This window comes from Rhagoletis pomonella, unplaced genomic scaffold (assembly GCF_013731165.1).
Source record: "Rhagoletis pomonella isolate Grant_MI unplaced genomic scaffold, Rhpom_1.0 Rhpom_scaffold_03289, whole genome shotgun sequence".
Taxonomy (NCBI): Eukaryota; Metazoa; Arthropoda; class Insecta; order Diptera; family Tephritidae; genus Rhagoletis; species Rhagoletis pomonella.
In genome coordinates, this window is record NW_023461842.1 from 1,076 (window position 1) to 18,859 (window position 17,784).

The 17,784-nt window shown below is 35.5% G+C and overlaps 1 protein-coding gene across 1 annotated transcript; it reads right to left on the reverse strand.

Moving 5' to 3' along the window:
- Nucleotides 1–1,497: 1,497 nt before the first annotated feature.
- LOC118754056 (aminopeptidase N-like) lies at nucleotides 1,498–11,819 on the reverse strand (the record flags this gene model as incomplete). Its single annotated transcript, XM_036488923.1, is given in 8 exon segments — nucleotides 1,498–2,619; nucleotides 2,678–2,986; nucleotides 3,073–3,287; nucleotides 4,997–5,675; nucleotides 5,745–6,167; nucleotides 6,257–6,550; nucleotides 7,254–7,409; nucleotides 10,960–11,819. Coding segments are annotated over 8 exon segments (3,108 nt in total). The 3' UTR covers nucleotides 1,498–2,357.
- Between the last annotated feature and the right edge of the window lie 5,965 nt (nucleotides 11,820–17,784).

Genomic DNA, 17,784 nt, shown 5'->3' on the forward strand with positions numbered 1-17,784 from the left:
AGATTTCGTATTTCTCTAAATTACCGTTATATGCGATTATTGTCCTATTTTAAAAATTTTCGGCCATTTCGTATGTTATACCAAGGTTAACAACTGTGCCAAGTTTGGAAGAAATTGGTGCAGCGGTTACCAAGATATACACATGTAAACATAACTGGGCGTGGCTACGCGCATTTTCCAAAAATTTATAATATTCTTACTTTTCGTCTAAAACTTATTGTAAATATCAATTTTGAGTGAATAATCTTCAGTAGTTACTAAAATATCGCAGTATTCGTATTTCTGAAAATTACCGTTATATGGGAAGTGGGCGTGGTTATTGTCCAATTTTTAAAAATTTCGGCCATTTAGTATGCTGTATCAAGGCCAAGAACTGTGCAAAGTTTGGAATAAATTGATGGAGCGGTTACCAAGATATACACATGTAACCATAAGTGGGCGTGGCTACGCCTATTTTCAAAAAAATGTTAATATTCTTATTTATCGTCTAAAATTTATTGTAAATATCAATTTTGAGTGAATTATCTTCAGTAGTTACTAAAATATCGCAGTTTTTGTATTTCTGAAAATTACCGTTATATGGGAGGTAGGCGTGGTTATTGTCCGATTTTGCCCATTTTCAATACCATCCGTCCTACGCCCGAAAGAAGTGCACATACCAAGTTTCGTTAAGATATCTCAATTTTTATTCGAGTTATCGTGTGCACAGACGGACGGACGGACGGACGGACGGACAGACAGTCACCGCTTAATCGATTTCTCTTTTCATCCTGATCATTTATGTATACATTTGTCTATATCTATCTCGATTCGTTTTGCCTGTTACAAACAACCGTTATGTGAACAAAGTTATAATACCCTTGTGCACAAGTGCGCTCGGGTATAATGATTCACTTCAGGAAGACTCCAAATCGGCTAAGAGAAACCGTTCGGGATGATTTAGAATTGGGCTTAGACTTGGTTTTGGCACCGTTTATTAAGCTATCTTTTTCTTGGAACAGAGTTTTTCAAGCAAATTTGATATAATTTTCATCGCCATTGATCGAACCCTTCATAAACGGCACTATCTGACACATAAAAAAAAAGAAAGCATTTTGTGTCGGCATTTTGGTAGAAAGTATATTTTTGATGCGGCGACCCTTCTCCTTATTCCAACAGTCACAGGCATTCACCAAATTGAGCAAGTGGTCCGGCACCACGGTGCAGCGATCAAAGGTGGCGCCGTCAGGGGTACCGCTACTTTGGTTTTGCCGATTTTGACAGTTGTGGTAACTTGTAAATAAACGTTTGTTTACAAATCAGCGGCAAAGAGAAATTTGAATTATAAGTGAAAAATCAGTTTAAATTGTGTTAATTTGCAATGATTTCGCTTCTGCTCCAGCAGACTTAACTGCAAAGCAATGGAGTGCACTAAAACATTCACAATTCTCTAATAGATTTGGTGAAAAATGAAATATTTTTGCATTTAGCAGAATTGAAACACGCAGAAGTGAAACACGCTGTAAAGTGAACTGTTTGTTGGCAGTTTCAACTCGTTCTTCTTTTTAGCTCAAGCCACGACTGTTGTCAACAGTTGGTGAATACCCATATTGCATTTTAATTTAGTGAAGTTTTTAATTTATATTAAGTACACACTCACATTAAGTTAAAATAAAAATATACCTATGATGTAATAATTATAATTTTGCTTAGCACTATACATAAAAGATAATGTGTACGTATGTATATATATATAAATATGTATGTATGTATGTTAGCAAACTAATGCAATTTTAATAACATTTAGTAAGATTAACACACGATATAGAGAACAAAGGTGGATACTTTGGTTTCGGCAATTCTCAGATAAAAGTAAACAACACTTTAGATGCACTAAAAACACAATTTTTTAGCATCTTCTTCTTTATTTAATCTTTTACAATTAAACAAAATCTTATCGAAAGGTTCAACGTTAAGAAAATGTATTGTTTTAATTGACTGGAACATTTTTGCCACCAGAACAACAACCGTTTTAACAAAGCAATGCTAGTTTGGCTGTGCGTTAAATATAACGGTTAGTTGAATTTGATTCGCACACACAAATATCTGGGTTCTCTCTTGTCAAGTAATACAACAATATTAATACAAAATAAGTGTGAATGATTTTTTAATAAGAAATTTTGTTTTGATTCGATTTAGTTTACTAACACACATACTGTAATTTTATAAAAATTACTTAGAATACTTAAAAATGTTTACATTGGCTTCGCAACACAGAATTAAATTACACTTTTCACGTGGAAATGTAAAATATTTACCATTATTTTACAACAATAAGAACACACAAAATTTAATTTAAAAACAAATTTGATTATCAATTAGTGAGCTACTTTCGGTGTACCATCCCTTCGTTGCCTTGCTGACGCCTCGCGCTTTAACCATGCGATGATATCCTGGTAGTTGCGGGACATCCAATCGACATTGATACGCACCTGTTCGAGAATTTGTTGAATGGACCGGCCATTATCTTTAACATCAGTTTTAATAAAAGACTCCAATTCAGTGAGGAAAAATTTCGAATTCATGCGTTTTGTGGCAAATTTCAGAATCATATTCAGATTGGACATGGTGGAACCCAAGCTATGTTAAGTAAAGAGATACAATTATAAAATTTAAAATAAAAAAAATTAACAATTACTATGTCTTGATCTCCTCCCAGTTATTACGCATGAAATCAAAGGCGATCTGCTGGCCCACCACATTGCCTGACACTGCCGCAAATACCCTATGTACGTCTTGTTTGCGAATGTCTTCACCACTGATTGAGCGGCGCAAGTAGCGCGCCAATATCCACGGTTCCAGGGAGCAGCCGAGTGCGCTGAGTAGTAGTTCTTTTTCGGTTGAGACTGTAGTACTGCGATAGCGTTGGAAAGCGAACTCCCATTCGTACTCGCTGCCATATTGAATTGCTGTGCAATAAACAATGCCACGCAAATTCGGTGGAATTCTGAAGTCAAAGCGAAACGTAAGTAAATATGCAAGTGAGTAGTATAAAATGAAAAAGAAAAAATAATAATTTTATTTCTTGATTACGGATTATTGTTGTCCGGATTGGCCACCTCCATCCAATTGTGAAAGTGACGTGCGCTCTCCAATACGCAATGACGATGGCCGAGATGGCAAGCCATGTACAATATTTCGACACGTTTAATCAATTTCAACATATCCTCCCCTCCGTCGGCATCCTCTGTGAAATTATTCGGCGAAATGTCTTTGTAAACGTTCTCCATCAGATCCAGAAGGTAGTTCTAAAGGGTTAAGTACACGATATATATATACATACATATTGGTTGATTCAAGAGTGATACAGATCTTTGACAGCAATTATTGGTAACATGTTAATGTTTGTTTGTCTTAATTATACCTTTTTCACACAATTGGTACTACGGGCCTTGGCAAACTTAGTCATGGAGCGGTACTCAGTTGAACAACGCGTAAAAGTGATACACACGTTTTATAAAAATGGTCGTTTTCGATGAACATAACCGGCACTCAGCAAAACTGCCACATTTGGGTTAATGAAAATCCACACGCCATTCAAGAAAAAACAATGCACCCACAACGAGTCACTGTTTCGGGTAGATTTCGGTTGGCGAAGTCAACGGACCGTACGACTTGCCGGTAACGTTGTTACGGCGAACGTTATCGTGACATGATAACAAACTAAATGGTCTGCATTAGAAGAAATGGAAAGTATGAAGCAATGGCTTTATTGCGAACGAATTTCCCAGGGCGAACACAATAAGGTAAAATGGTCGCTGAAATCTTGCGATGTGACACCAATGAACTTCTTTCTCTGGAGCTCTAGTCTATGCCAATAAGCCCGAGATGGTGCGAAAGGTGAAGAACGAAATCACACGAGCTATAAATGACATACCTCCTGAACTATGTCAAAAATTCATCGAAAAATTTGATATGCGCTTCATTTTTTACCAGATAAGTCTTGGTAGGCATTTGATGGATATTGTGTTTTATACTTAAGGCTCCGCCAGATAAAAATTCGTTTCTGCATCACAGGGATCTTTTGACTGACATCCAAGTCAACTCTGTGATTTTGAATAGAAGACGCCACATTGACAACGCATGCGCTGCTGCAACTGATAAAATTTGCTCTCAACTTTTGACGCAGGCACATGCGGCAAAACAACCACAAAAATGTATGGAACGAATTCAAACCAGCAGCAGGATTCCAACTTTCGCTATCGCTAATTTTGATCGCCAAAAATCTCCAAACGATTAGCAGACACACCTAACAACCCGCAACATCTAGTTAAATGCCCCTCATATGACAGGATTTGGTTGATTTCACACAGCAGAATGGTGACCACAAAAACTCTTCGGGTAAAATCTTGCAACTTCTGACGAAGGGAGGATCGATTTTATTCCCCCATTTTTCCTCTACTTTACCAGAGAACCGAGTACGGGAACGCTTTCTGGTAAATTCCTGTAAATTCTTGCGAGTTAGGGAACGCACCTATTTTGGTGAACGTTTTGGGACTTTCTCTTACTGAATACCAAAATCGCCTCAAGCCACAAAAAAAATTAACTTATTTATTTTCAAATTTAGTGGCTTAATATGAGATTGACTTACTGAATGCCAGCATTAATCTACGTTAGGAGACGATATGGGGGTAAGGGGGTACTTTTTATGCTCTCCTCTGAGAAAACCTTCAAATCCACAAATCGAGTTTTAATCCCTAGTAACTAGCCTCAAAGTACATATTCGAAAGAAATTAACCACAAGTGCAGTGTTCATGACTTTGGAAAGAGATTCACTAACTAATTTTACGTCCGATCGCATGGAGAAAACCTAACGCTAATCCTCAACAATACCAAAACTCTCTTTGTTTAGAAAGTGACGAGAGGCCTGGTTTCCTTTGTTCAAGTATGTATTTCGGGACTGACACGCATCTTCCTCTTTATCTTTAATTGCATGCAATCTCATCAAGTGACTCACCTTCAGCAGATCGTAGTCGCCCTGATTAACCAACATCGAATCGATAAAATTAAATGCGTTTAAAGCAGACTTCCATGGCACCAGATCCAATTCATGATTGAGATACCGCGTCATATTCAATGCTGTTTCATAGCTCAAATATGCACCACGTGCCAAATTCATTGCGTCGTCTAATAATTGTGCACGATTCGCTGGACCTATGTTTCTATATTTCTGTGGCTGCATTAGATGAGCTGTAATGGCTTTCCAGTTATAAGCATCGTAATTGACGCGATAATATCCAGTTTGTTGGATATTAAAGATAAACCAATCCGCAGTGGAGAGATTACGATCTTCAATTTCGTAAACTTCGCTGCGTGGCACCCAAGTGATGGGCCGTGTATTTTCGAAATTCAACTCTTTCGAAGTTGTATATGTAATTGGTATCCACCAGAGGGGATTTCTATCCTCAGCAGAGTACTGCGAGTCGGACTGATTTGAAAATATAAAACGCTGCTGCTCCATGCGGATGGCATGTGTATTCGGATAACGTGTAACGGTGAGTACAGGGTAACCGATTTGTAAAGTCCATGTATCCATAATCTTTTTAACAGTGGTGTTTCGATCTAGCAGGCCAGCTGCAATGGCTTCTATAGTTAAAAAGCGCCACAAATCATCCTGTTCAGCGGAGTTGTAAGCCCTACATAATGTATAGATTTAAGTTTAATTATGTATGTAATGCAGTGTAAATTCGGTATCATAGACTTACATTTCCTTCAAATACTTGCTTAGTCCACGTTGAAATACTTTCGTAGTTAAGAAATGGTTCATCATGCGTATGATGGTCGAACCTTTGGCATAAGAAATACGATCGAAAATCTCTGAAATTTCATCTGGGTTGAATACTTCTACTGAGATTCTATGCGATGATGAAAGCGCGTCCAACTGGAATACATTCTGCAATTCATTCACTACAAATTGATCCTGTGGCTTCCACTCCGGATGAATCGCATCCACAGTGAAGTATTCCATATAGCTGGCGAATCCCTCATTGAGCCAAATATCAGCCCACCAACTGGGTGTTACCAAATTGCCAAACCACTGATGGGCCAGTTCGTGGCCAACAACACTGGCAATGCGTTGCTTATTCGTTGTAGCCGAAACGCCCTCTTCATAGAGCATTGCGGTCTCCCTGCACAGAAGAAAGGGGGTGGCACAAATAATGGTAACGAAATTTAGGCACATTTACTCGAGTTATTTCAGTTTTTTTTTTTCATGTACCTGTAGGTTATCAGGCCCCAATTCTCCATGGCTCCCGCTTGAAAGTCCGGTATCGCTATCATATCAATTTTCGGCAGCGGGAAGGGCAGATCGAAAAATTCTTCAAGAAATTTAAGTATTTTCGGTCCAACGCTAAGTGCATAGTTGGCTGATTGTATGGCATCCTTGCGTGCCCATACCGAGAAATTACCATCGGAGATGTGTTTGAAGTCCGAAATTGCATAGGCCACCAAGTAAGTGGACATAGGTAAGGTTTCGGCAAATTGATCCCATACATAATCGGTGAGATATTCACTGGAAAATAATAACATTAAATAGCGAGAGAAAGCTAATGTTGGCCCACAGCAAATAGTGGGTGGATAAATATTTTTAAAAACAAAATCAATGCATTTTAAGCTATAAAACGGCCCGTAGTTATAGGCAAAATAAAATCGACTCTAAAGGCTATGCCAGTGTCAAATATTAAAAAAATGCAATAAACTTTCGTAAAAATTGCAAGATTTCCTCGAAATAAATTGTTTGTATTCGTTATATGGAAGCAAATGGGACGACAAAAATTCTACAAAATTACCGCTAGTTTTGAAAAGAATTCTTTCTAGGAAATCCAATTAAAGAAGCTCGATATTTACGAAAGTATGCTGAGCTCTTTTCAAATATTGCACAAAGTTTTAAACTTGGATTTACACGGGATTTGTCAATGAATGAGCTCCTTTTTTTGTTAAAACCAAAATCAATTAACAAAATAATAATATGTTAAAACTTGTCAAAATGAGGTGCGGCTAAAATTTGTTCGACCACTGTAACTTTCAATGGAATATCTATGAAAAATCTGTTTTTTTTTTAACTTTAGAACCCATTTTATTTTGCGTACAACTGCAGGCCAATCTTTTTTTTTTGATAATTTTAAAATGTTATTTTAGTTATACATGCTTTTAATTTGTCTAAATTTAGGAGCTAATTACTTTAAATATAATATTTACAATATTAAGTTACTTACTGATTTTTTGTGTACACAATGGGCATATTAGACACTGTGGTCATGTTGCGCGGACGCGCTATTTTTAATGTGAAGTTCGCTTTTAAAGATGGTTCATCGAAGCATGGAAATGCTCTTCTAGCATCAGTGGCTTGAAATTGTGTTGAAACTAACCAGCTGTAAGACAAAAAAAAAGGCGTAAGTACCAGCTACTCATGAAATTTGATGTGTGAACACCAGTGTACGACTTGGCAAAGCATTAGCATTAGCATTTTCTTCTCCGATACGGTATAATACAAAAGTCTGCCTGTTGCTATTATACTAAAAACATATTGGATTTTGAAAATAACTTCTACAGCATAGTTTAGCTGCATTCTTTAATAACAAAAGTCCTTGAACGAAATTCCCACGGACTTGATTATAGAATCTTTTGATCACTAAGCAAAGAAAAAAAGTTATATAGGAATAAAGAATTTATTTAATTTAATTTTTTTATTTTATGAATGTTATAGAGACTAGTATACGACTTTTTTGTAATCTTTTCGAGATTAATTCAGGACTATTTTAGGATCATTTCGGGACTAGTTTCGAACCAACCCTATCCCGAAGTAGTTCTGAAAAATTCGTAAACTTGTTCGGAAATGATCGCGAACTAGTCCTGAAATTGTACTCAACTTGTCTTGAAATAGTACTGAAATAGTCTAGAACTTGTCCCGAAATGGTTTTAAACCAGTCCCGAAATAGTCCCGAGATGGTCCTGAAATAATTCTGAACAAGTTCTGACGTGAACCCCAACTAGTTCCGAAACGGGCTCGAAATGGTCCTAAACTAATCATGAACTTATCTCAAAATAGTCCTGAAAATCCAAAAAGGGTCATGCAATTTTCTAAAACAGGTCCCAAAACTGGGCCGAAATAAACCCACACTAGTCCCGATTTGATCCTGAAAAAGCCCGGTGTTCATTTGTACACGCAAGAAGAAATTACAGATTTCTGCTAGGTTACACAAGAAGCGGTTACAAATCTTTTGCTGGGCTAAAGCTGATTTACTCACACCGAGAGCTAAGATGTTTACACATAAACATAAGAAACTACATCTGTTATGTAATTATTAAGAATTTTTTGAGATCTTCGCTATTCTTGCAACAAGGAGGTGCAATTGACTCTTAAATCTAAAACGGCACTTTCCATTTCAGCAGGATAAGTATTGCGGTCCTTACTGACAATAATCTAAGTATGTGTCGACTTCGGCGGGTATCAATGAAAACCCATCGCATCCGGCCTTCGGTAAAAAGTTTCATGCGAAATCGTCCACAGGTCAGTTAGGAAAAGAGCCACGGGCTGAACCGTCGAACGCTATTCCTGGCTCGAGTTAAAGAGCCCATGCTGACTGCCGCATGGCTACGGAAATTCTTGAGTGTTATGGCAACCCCTCGGTTGGATGAGTAAACCTGAGAGATCTAAGTGGCAGCTCGAAGAACACCAAGCAGGTAGCTTCTGACAGTGGTCTCTAGGAAGGAAACCTCTCTTCCGAAGAGAAGCACCAGTTCGGAGGAAGCACCCAAATTCGTCCTGCTCGCCATGGATCACGGTCCAGATGACGGCGTAATTTCGAAGGAGGATTTAGAACAGGTTTCATCCACCATATTTGGCATCTTTATAAGAGTAGAAATTCAAAACTGTGGATCACTGCCTCGCTGTGAAAGTAGCGGAGTAACGACGCACACTGGGCCCGCCCCATATAAGCGGGTGCTCAAAATTCTAAAATAATTTCCTTTCCATTAGACTCCCTTGAACAACTTTTTAAGAGTAAATTTTTGACATCTTAACACATGATTGATCATGCATTAACCCATTGGTGACCCAGTTTTTTGTAATGTCTTATGTTAAGTTAATTTGATTTTATTGTTATACAAATTATATATAATTTAACCCATTTACGACTTTGAGTTAACGAATTGTTGATCATATTTTAACCCATTAGAGGTAAATTTTTTTATAGAGTCTTTCCCCAGCTAATTTTAGTAAAAATATCTAAGTTTAGCTTACAACATAATCAGGAAGAACAAGTCTTTTCGTTTCAGTGCTAGTTTTATCAATGAATTCGCAATACTTAGAAACAAGTTAAAAGCGATAAAAGGTAATAACAGTAACTATGTGCGTATTTATTGTAATCACTAGAAGCAATTTATATAGAGATCACTTAGATAGTAAAAGATAGCAATTATATACAAAAATTTATGTTTCAATGTAAAACATAATGGGATATGTGCATGGCCAAAACAAAGTTGAAAGTAAAAATAGTTTAAGAAAATTTTTTCAAAAAAGTAGAGAGTTTTTTAAGTTTCGTCTTTGATTCGATATGGATATGCCCCATTATGTTTTAAATTTAAAGAGATTTAGAAATTGAGCATACAAAATATCGAAAAGCAAGTAATGAATCTTATTAAAAACATAAATTAATTAAAAAATCAGCTATAATTTTATTAAAAAAAAACAGTTAAAATAAAATAAATAGTCAAAACTTTTCAATATGTGGTTGTTGTATAGCAAACTTAACCTTAAGTATATCTTTTTGTGTTTAATTAAAATCAAAAAGAAGTTTTTAAAACCAATTTATTTAGAAAAGCGCAAAGTGCTTTTGGTTTTGAACTCGGATTCTTAATAAGGAAGGAACATACTTTATTGCAGTACTGTCAAATTTAAAGGCGCTTTGCGCATTAAAAAAAAATGATTTTGAAAATTACACTTGCAAAAAATAGAGGTTAGTTTAGTCTTTTTTTTTATATAATATTTTTAAAACACATAATTCAAAAAAAAAAAATACACCAAAAAATATATAAACTTCATTATAAGTAACGAAGTATAATACCACTTTCTTACAATAACAGTTTGAATTTCTCAGTTTTGAAAAAAAAATATTGTTCAAATTTTTCAAGTTTGGACACGCATATCTCCCAGCTAAAAAACGATAGAAAGCTGAAAACTTGCCCCCAAATGTAGAGTTTAATGGGGAATAAACCTACGTTTCTACTTTTCAACAAAAAAGCCTTTTTAAAAAATTGAGTTTTGAGCACGCTTAGTCCCAGTGTGCGACGATAAGCTACGAGTAGGCACTCTCTTGAAAAATGTAATCGCACTTATTTCTCCCCACCGAGAAGCTGCCGAGATCAGAAATATGCTTCCTGTGGAGCGTCGTTGTTTTCTATCGCAACGCCTATGGTCGAGGCCACGCAATGAGCGACAAAGCGGCAAGCGAAATGCCTCTCAGAGCATGGCCACTGCAAGAGTATTTCGTATGTTTTAATTAAGTCGCTCAGCCGCGCATTGCGTGGTCTCGGCCTCAGACTTCACACCATTTAATCACACCTGTTTCTTTGCCTCCTCTTCCTCTCTTACTCACTAAACGCTTCTAATAAAATTCATAAGCTGAAGTTGAAGCGGTATTTTCCGGATTTTCTCGTGTAAAATACGTAACATGGATCACCCTACCATTCTGTATGTATGTATGTATGTAGGTATGTGCGAATTTCGTTTACGTGTCAAAATACATCCTTATGATTTTTAGCTAGAAACGCTTTGCAGACCAAGCAGGTTGATTTTACTACCGCGTAACTATAGTTATATCTACTCATATATAGTACATACAAACACATATACGTAAATAGGGATCTACATGTATGTATGTATGATATGCATGAACATAATTAGCAACAACAACGACTTACCGCTTTTCGTTGCCCACTTGATACGAACTGCGATAGAATCCCTGCAAATAGTCCTGTATTAGACCGCTGAACCGGATGCTTATCTCGTACACGCCACCCTTTGTTAGTTTGTCGTAGAGATCTATGATGAAAAACTGCTTGGCTTCAAGCATGTATTGTTTTCGTATCCTCAGTTCAGCGCCGCCAATTTCCGGTATGTAGTGAGCGTTCGTTGCCAAAGCCGGTTGCAAAGTCGACGTCGACGTCGCCGTTGACATGCCAATACGACGTACAGTCACATCGTTTTTGGTGATATTCAATTCGGTCGCGTGCATGGTAATATTATAGCAGTCTTCCAGTACCAAAACTTGTATGCGTACCTCTCCTTCGAATGTGAAATTATTGTTGAGCAGGTGCGGCACAAGGGAAATATTGTATTTCTGCGGTTTTATTGAACGCGGCAAACGTACGTCGCGTTCATAATGCGTCAGCGTGCTGGCCACTTGCGGTGTGAACGGTTTCTGTATATGCTTCTTTACCGTTGTGCAAATGACTTCCTCATCCGGTAACGGATTTAGCTCCTGTTCACACGTTGCAACATTGTAGATGATGAAACTGACCGCAAGTAGGATGCACACAAAGCAGGCAGCCATCAGAAAGAGCGTTGTAGCTGAAAATGTGTAGCCACGGCGCGTCGTGAAAGTTGTGGTGGGATTATTTGTAAGTGTTGTGACTGGGCGATGATTATCCATGTTGATATTTTCACGTACGTGTTTGTCTTTAAGTACCATTGTTTTAATGTTTACGAGGCGATTTTGTTTAGCAAAAATTTTGATTTATGTAAATTTTAAGGTTAATTTTGATCAGCACCCGAGTTTTGTGGCGCTGAAAATTTCGAAAAACGTAAGAAAAATTAAATAAAAATCAATCTAAGAGCCTCAAAGAAGTCTTATAAAAACTAAATGAGAATTCTGTTGATTGAGGGTTATGATTTTAAAAAGGGCTTCTCTGTGAAGACCTACAGTCGGAGGAGAAAGAGAGATAGGTCATTAAATTATTTAGTCCTTGCTCTTTCAAGTAGGATATAGCACTTTTTAAAAAAAATTTTACCAAAATATAGTACACTTCAAATATATGTACATTGTATTTTATTTAAAATAAGAAGTAAAAACACTTTTTGTGTATACATATTTTTTCTCTTTTATGCATTTATTTTACAAAAAAAAATATATATACTTCTTTCCTTCTACTTTTGGCAGTTTTTCCTTCATAACTATGAAAATATTATATGCTTTATCGCAGTCAAAATTTAAATTAATATAAATCAAAAGTTCATTTTTTTAGTGAGGTGAAAATAAAATTTCGTTAAAACGTACGAAACTTTCGTTTATAATATGAACGCATTTTTTCACAACGAAACAATATTTTACCAACCATTCGTAAATATAACGAAAGGAGTTTCCTAAGGCATTTTGTCAGTACAATTTATGAAAACTTTCGTTCATTTTACAAAAAAAACATGCGTAAATTACCGAACAAATCTCTGTTCCAATAATTTTGTATATTGTAAGAAGGAATTCGTAATATTTTCGTATACTTTTAAAATATACGAAATCTACAAATTTGTATTTGTTTTATTTATTAAATACTTTCGTTCATAGTACTAAGCAGAAGGGGCATTTCGTATCAAGTGGACAGGGAAAAAATGGTGATGCTTTAGAATTTCTTAATATTTTGGGTAATTGTACTTGTGTGAAATATGAAATTGTGTGCACATTTTTTTTCTTCATTGATGGTTACTTTTCGAGTCATGGGCTTCCAAAGAATAGTAAAAACTAAAATTATGTTTTTTCTAAAGCATTTTTTCGTATTGAAAAAAAAATATATATAAAAAAATTTTGTAAACTTCGCAATTTTGTGAGAAAATTTCTCGCTTTTTAAAATGCGAATTCAATTTTCCAAAATTTTTTTTTTCTTTGTTAAACCACACCGGAAGAGAAAATTGAAAAACAAAATTTGAGAAACTTCGACCAATATTTCTTAAATTTATTTTATTTTTTTCAAAATATAGCCTTAGGTATATTTATAAATTAAAATAAAGTAGGTTTAAAGAGCTTTATAAATTGACATTTTCATACATTTATCAATTTATAAACCTTTAGAGTGTGATCTGCATTAGCATTAGTTTGGGAGGTACGTAAATTTTTTCACATATACCTCGCACTAAGTATGATGCTATGAACGTGCAGTTTGCAAATTGGTTTGGCACCGACCGCTTCACAATCTTCACTCAAATTCTGTCTAGTGACAACATGCTTATATTGCAGAAGAACAGTCGCTTGATTCTAAAAGTCTTAGGGAAAATTTAGACGAAGAAGAAGTGATCGTATAGTGTGATTTTGCGAAAATTATATGTAGTTTTGTTGTCCAAAATGCCGACCAGGCTTTTCATTTTTTAACTATTTTTCAATGCGAAAAAATACTTTAGAGAAAACCAAATTTTAATTTTCACTATTTTTTGGAAGCCCACAACTCGAAAAGTAACCATTTAAAGAAAAAAAAATATCCACACAAAATATGAAGGAATTCTAAAGCATCACCCTTTTTTCTCTGTCCGATTGACCCAAAATGCCCCAAAATCATGTTTTTTTTTCAATTCGTACAATATACGAATATTTTCGTGCAATATACTAAATTGGCGGAAGTTTAATATTTCATCATATTTTTATGTACCGCGTGTCATCGCGAAATTACCTGTTGACTGCTGTGAGACGTATACTATAAATTTTAAGGTTTCATAAAGGAATTTGCTGGATAAAAAATTAAATATACATAGATGTTGATTTGATGATCGTAAACATTGCTACCTGTGATTGCTAGCTGGCAAAGGCGAGTGAGTGAATTTTAAGTTTTATTTTTTTTTTGCTTTTGTTTTGTGGCTTTTTATTGTTGCATATAGAGCGTTGACACAAGATCTCCATGCAATGGCTTATCAGAAAAAATGAAACACTGGTGCGCGTACGCTCCAACACGTATGCACAGCATTCGAGACACCGAGAATAAATAATCCAAAACAAATATTTGATGTTTGGCCGCAATACAAATTTCCTGATGGTTTTCGTTAGGTAAGACTAAAGCACATTCTTATTTATTTGCTTTCATTAAAATAAATACTTTTTTTTAGATTGAGCCTGATTTAGCCTTCTTATTCGGAACTTTCCTTCATAACTTGAGAATTATTGCTATTTGCAACTTACTTTTGGATAATAATGTTTGTTTTTTTAATGTTGGTCGGAAACTGGACTCGAACCCAGGCCATGCGGAATAGTAGCGCGCACTGCCAACCACTACACCACAGCGGCCTCCAATCGGAATAGAAATTAAAAATAATGAATATTTATTTAATTTTAAACTGTATGAATTGTACTCCAGTGTAAAACATAATCAACAGTGTTTTTATGTGGTAACATAAATTCACCATAAAACTATGAAATTATGGCGGATGAATAGCGCATTTAACTGCCTATACCCGTATTTTTGAATTAAAATTTAGCTGTCCTATACAAGTTTTTGGATATTTTAAACAAGTTTGAAAACATTTAATTTTTTGTTTACAGATGGAAAGTATTTATACGCATATTCACAGACTGTAAAAACCATACCTCAAGTGATAACACAACACTTTCATTATATTTTTATCTTTAATGTTAAGCGTTTTTGCAAAACATTTTTTGCACAAAAACGCTTTTAATTTACGATAAAAACAGAATAAAAGTGTTGTGTTATAACTTGTACTATGGTTTTTACAGTGTGGCGAATGAAAGAAGAATGAAAGGTTTTACGAAAGGGCGAGAAAATACCTTTCCAATGATACCTCACAAGTCTAAATCGGAATAGTTAAGATTCAGTTATTCAATTTTTTCTTATACCAATCTTTGGAAAAAATTTAAAAACAGCATCAAAAATCTCATTGTTACGATTCCGCAGCAAAATAAAAAAAAAAAAGTTTTTTTAATATTTTTATGCAAATTTTTTAAGCTTAAACCGGTTTGTCATTTGAGATTTTTTCTACTCTTTAACAAACTATTTTTATTCATAAAAATCCCGATTTTTGGAGGTATGTATTTTCAAATCGGTTCAACTCACGTAAATCTAAATATTTTTCCGAAATATTTTGGTGGAAGTCTTTAAATATAATAGTTTTTATAATTTTACTGGAAACGCAGTACCGATTTTTTTTTGTATGTGTAGTGATGCACTCTAATGTTCATTTATTCATAAACTCACTATGACCTTTTATTTTAAAGAATATTTAATTTAATATTGTTATTTTTGAATAAAAATGTTTTCTTGCCAATTACTGAAATATATTTATACATATGTCGGCCAATAAATAGCCTTAGCAGCTAGCGTCGTAACTATTAAATTTTACAATTTATTATAAATTTAATTCAACTAATTAATAAATAAATATTTATTAAATTTTTTCCAACGGTATATAGTACACAGACTGAAAAAAATTGTACAATACTACATATTATAGTACGGTTGGCAACCCCAATAGGAGGTGCCACGTCCCACGGTCATTTTTATACCCGAGCGCACTTGTGCACTTTGTTCGCATAACGGTTGTTTGTAACAGCCTAAAGGAATCGAGATAGATAGACACAAATGTATACATGAATGATCAGAATGAAAAGAGAAGTTGATTAAGCCATGTCTGTCTGTCCGTCTGTCCGTCAGTCCGTCCGCGTACACGATAACTCGATGAATTATTTTTTTGCGTGTAGAAGGACGGATAAGTATTGATAAGCATCGAATCTAAGGCCAATTTTTCCGTAATTGAAGGAGTCTATTGACATTTTTTGAAAATATAAATTATACCCATATTTTTATAATTAAATATAGTGTTTATTTGGTGATCCAAGTCATTTCGGATATTGTAGTGCCATCTATTGGCCGGGCAATACTCATTTCAAATGAATTTACCCAGAATTTACAATAAATAATCAACATTAACTTTAATTATCTCAAAGCAATGTCAGACCTGCTTAGATCCGTTTCTTCCTTTCCCCTTCAATTGGAACCTGAAAAAAACGGATCCCCGATTTTGAAATTAAATTAAAAACCGGATAACCCGGTCTTATTTTACGTAGTTTTCATACAGTGAAAATGCGTATATTTGTATGATTTTATTTAGAACTAGCAGACCCGGCGAACTTCGTCCCGCCCAAAATTTTTATATATTTTATTGAAACTTTTTGGTCCAAGATTTTCACCAACAATTCACGTTTACAATTTTCATAGGCACATTCGTCTGCTAAGATTATGGTTTGGTGGTAATTTGCCGCTTTAAATAACCTAAGGAAAGTGTTATATCCGTGAAGAAGTTCTTGAAATTCTCCAGTTGTGCGGCATTTTATAGCACGGTTATTCGCAAAGCGAAATAAATTTTTTCCTCTTCACTCCCTGGCGACAACAACCCGGTTCTATAGTGAATGTCCTAGAAGCGTTACAGTATAGTTGGTGGCAATTTCAAAATGGGTGCGAATCATTGTTCTACAGAAATGCAATATACATATACTTATTTCAGACGAAATACCTTAAAAGTTTGAACGCATAATAATATTGGAAAATCACATCCATTGGGCCAATCACAACGCAGGAGCGTTCGATATACCCAATGGTGCAATAGGTCGATTTAATCTGACCTTCACCGCCTCTTTTCTCACTTGGCTATTTTTAGATTTCAGCACCACTTGGCAGCACGTTTTTGCAATAGTATTGCATACATATTTAAAACATTAGCCAAATCGGATCATAAATAAGATTTTTAGTAATAACTCAAATACAGCGCGCCAACTGTCGGATTAAATTGTGAAACTAAAACATCCAGAGACCCACTCAAACACACAAAAAGTTTCGTTAAAATCCGTACAACCATTTAGGAGGATTTCACTAACAAACACACCTACAGAAGAATTAAAAAATACATTCAAAGATAGCTAAAGGTCGGTACGTTTGTAGGCGTCACACCCCCTTTTCAAATAGCCCAAATTTTCTCCATGAGTATGGGCTTGATTTCAACTACATACATATCTCCACATGAAGTTCCAGTACTGTACCATGCATACTTTCAGAGATATTCAGTATACAAATTCGATTTATATGGGAGGTGCCACGCCCCCCCTTTCCAACAGCTGCCCTCTTTCTTCATGAGTATGCGATTGATTTCGTATATCTCCATACCAAGTTCCAGAACTCTACCATGAACACTTCCAAAGATAGGCAGTATGAAAAATTCGGTTTGTATGGAAGATGCCACGCCTCCTTTTCCAATAGTTCCAATTTTTCCTCAAGAGTTGATTGCGTATATCTCCGTACCAAGTTCCAGAACTATACCATGAACACTTCCAGAGATATGCAATATGAAAAATTTGGTTTGTACGGAAGATGTCACGCCCCCTTTTCCAATAGTTTCAATTTTTCTCCAAGAGTATGCGATATATTTCGTACATCTCCATACAAAGTTCCAGACTCTACCAAAAAATTTCCAGAGATATGCAATATGAAAAATTCGGTTTGTATGGGAGATGCCACACCCCTTTTTACAATAGCTTAAATTTTTCTCCAAGGGTATGCGATTGATTTCGTATATCTCCATACCAAGTTCCACAACTCTACCATGCACACTTTCCGAGATATGTAGCATGAGAAATTCGGTTTGTATGGGAGGTGCCACGCCCCCTTTACATATAGATTTTTTTAGCCTAAAACCATCCTTGGGACACGTGCGGCAGGTGGCAGTTTCAAAAAAATCGGTTCAGCCGCTCTCGAGCCTTGCGA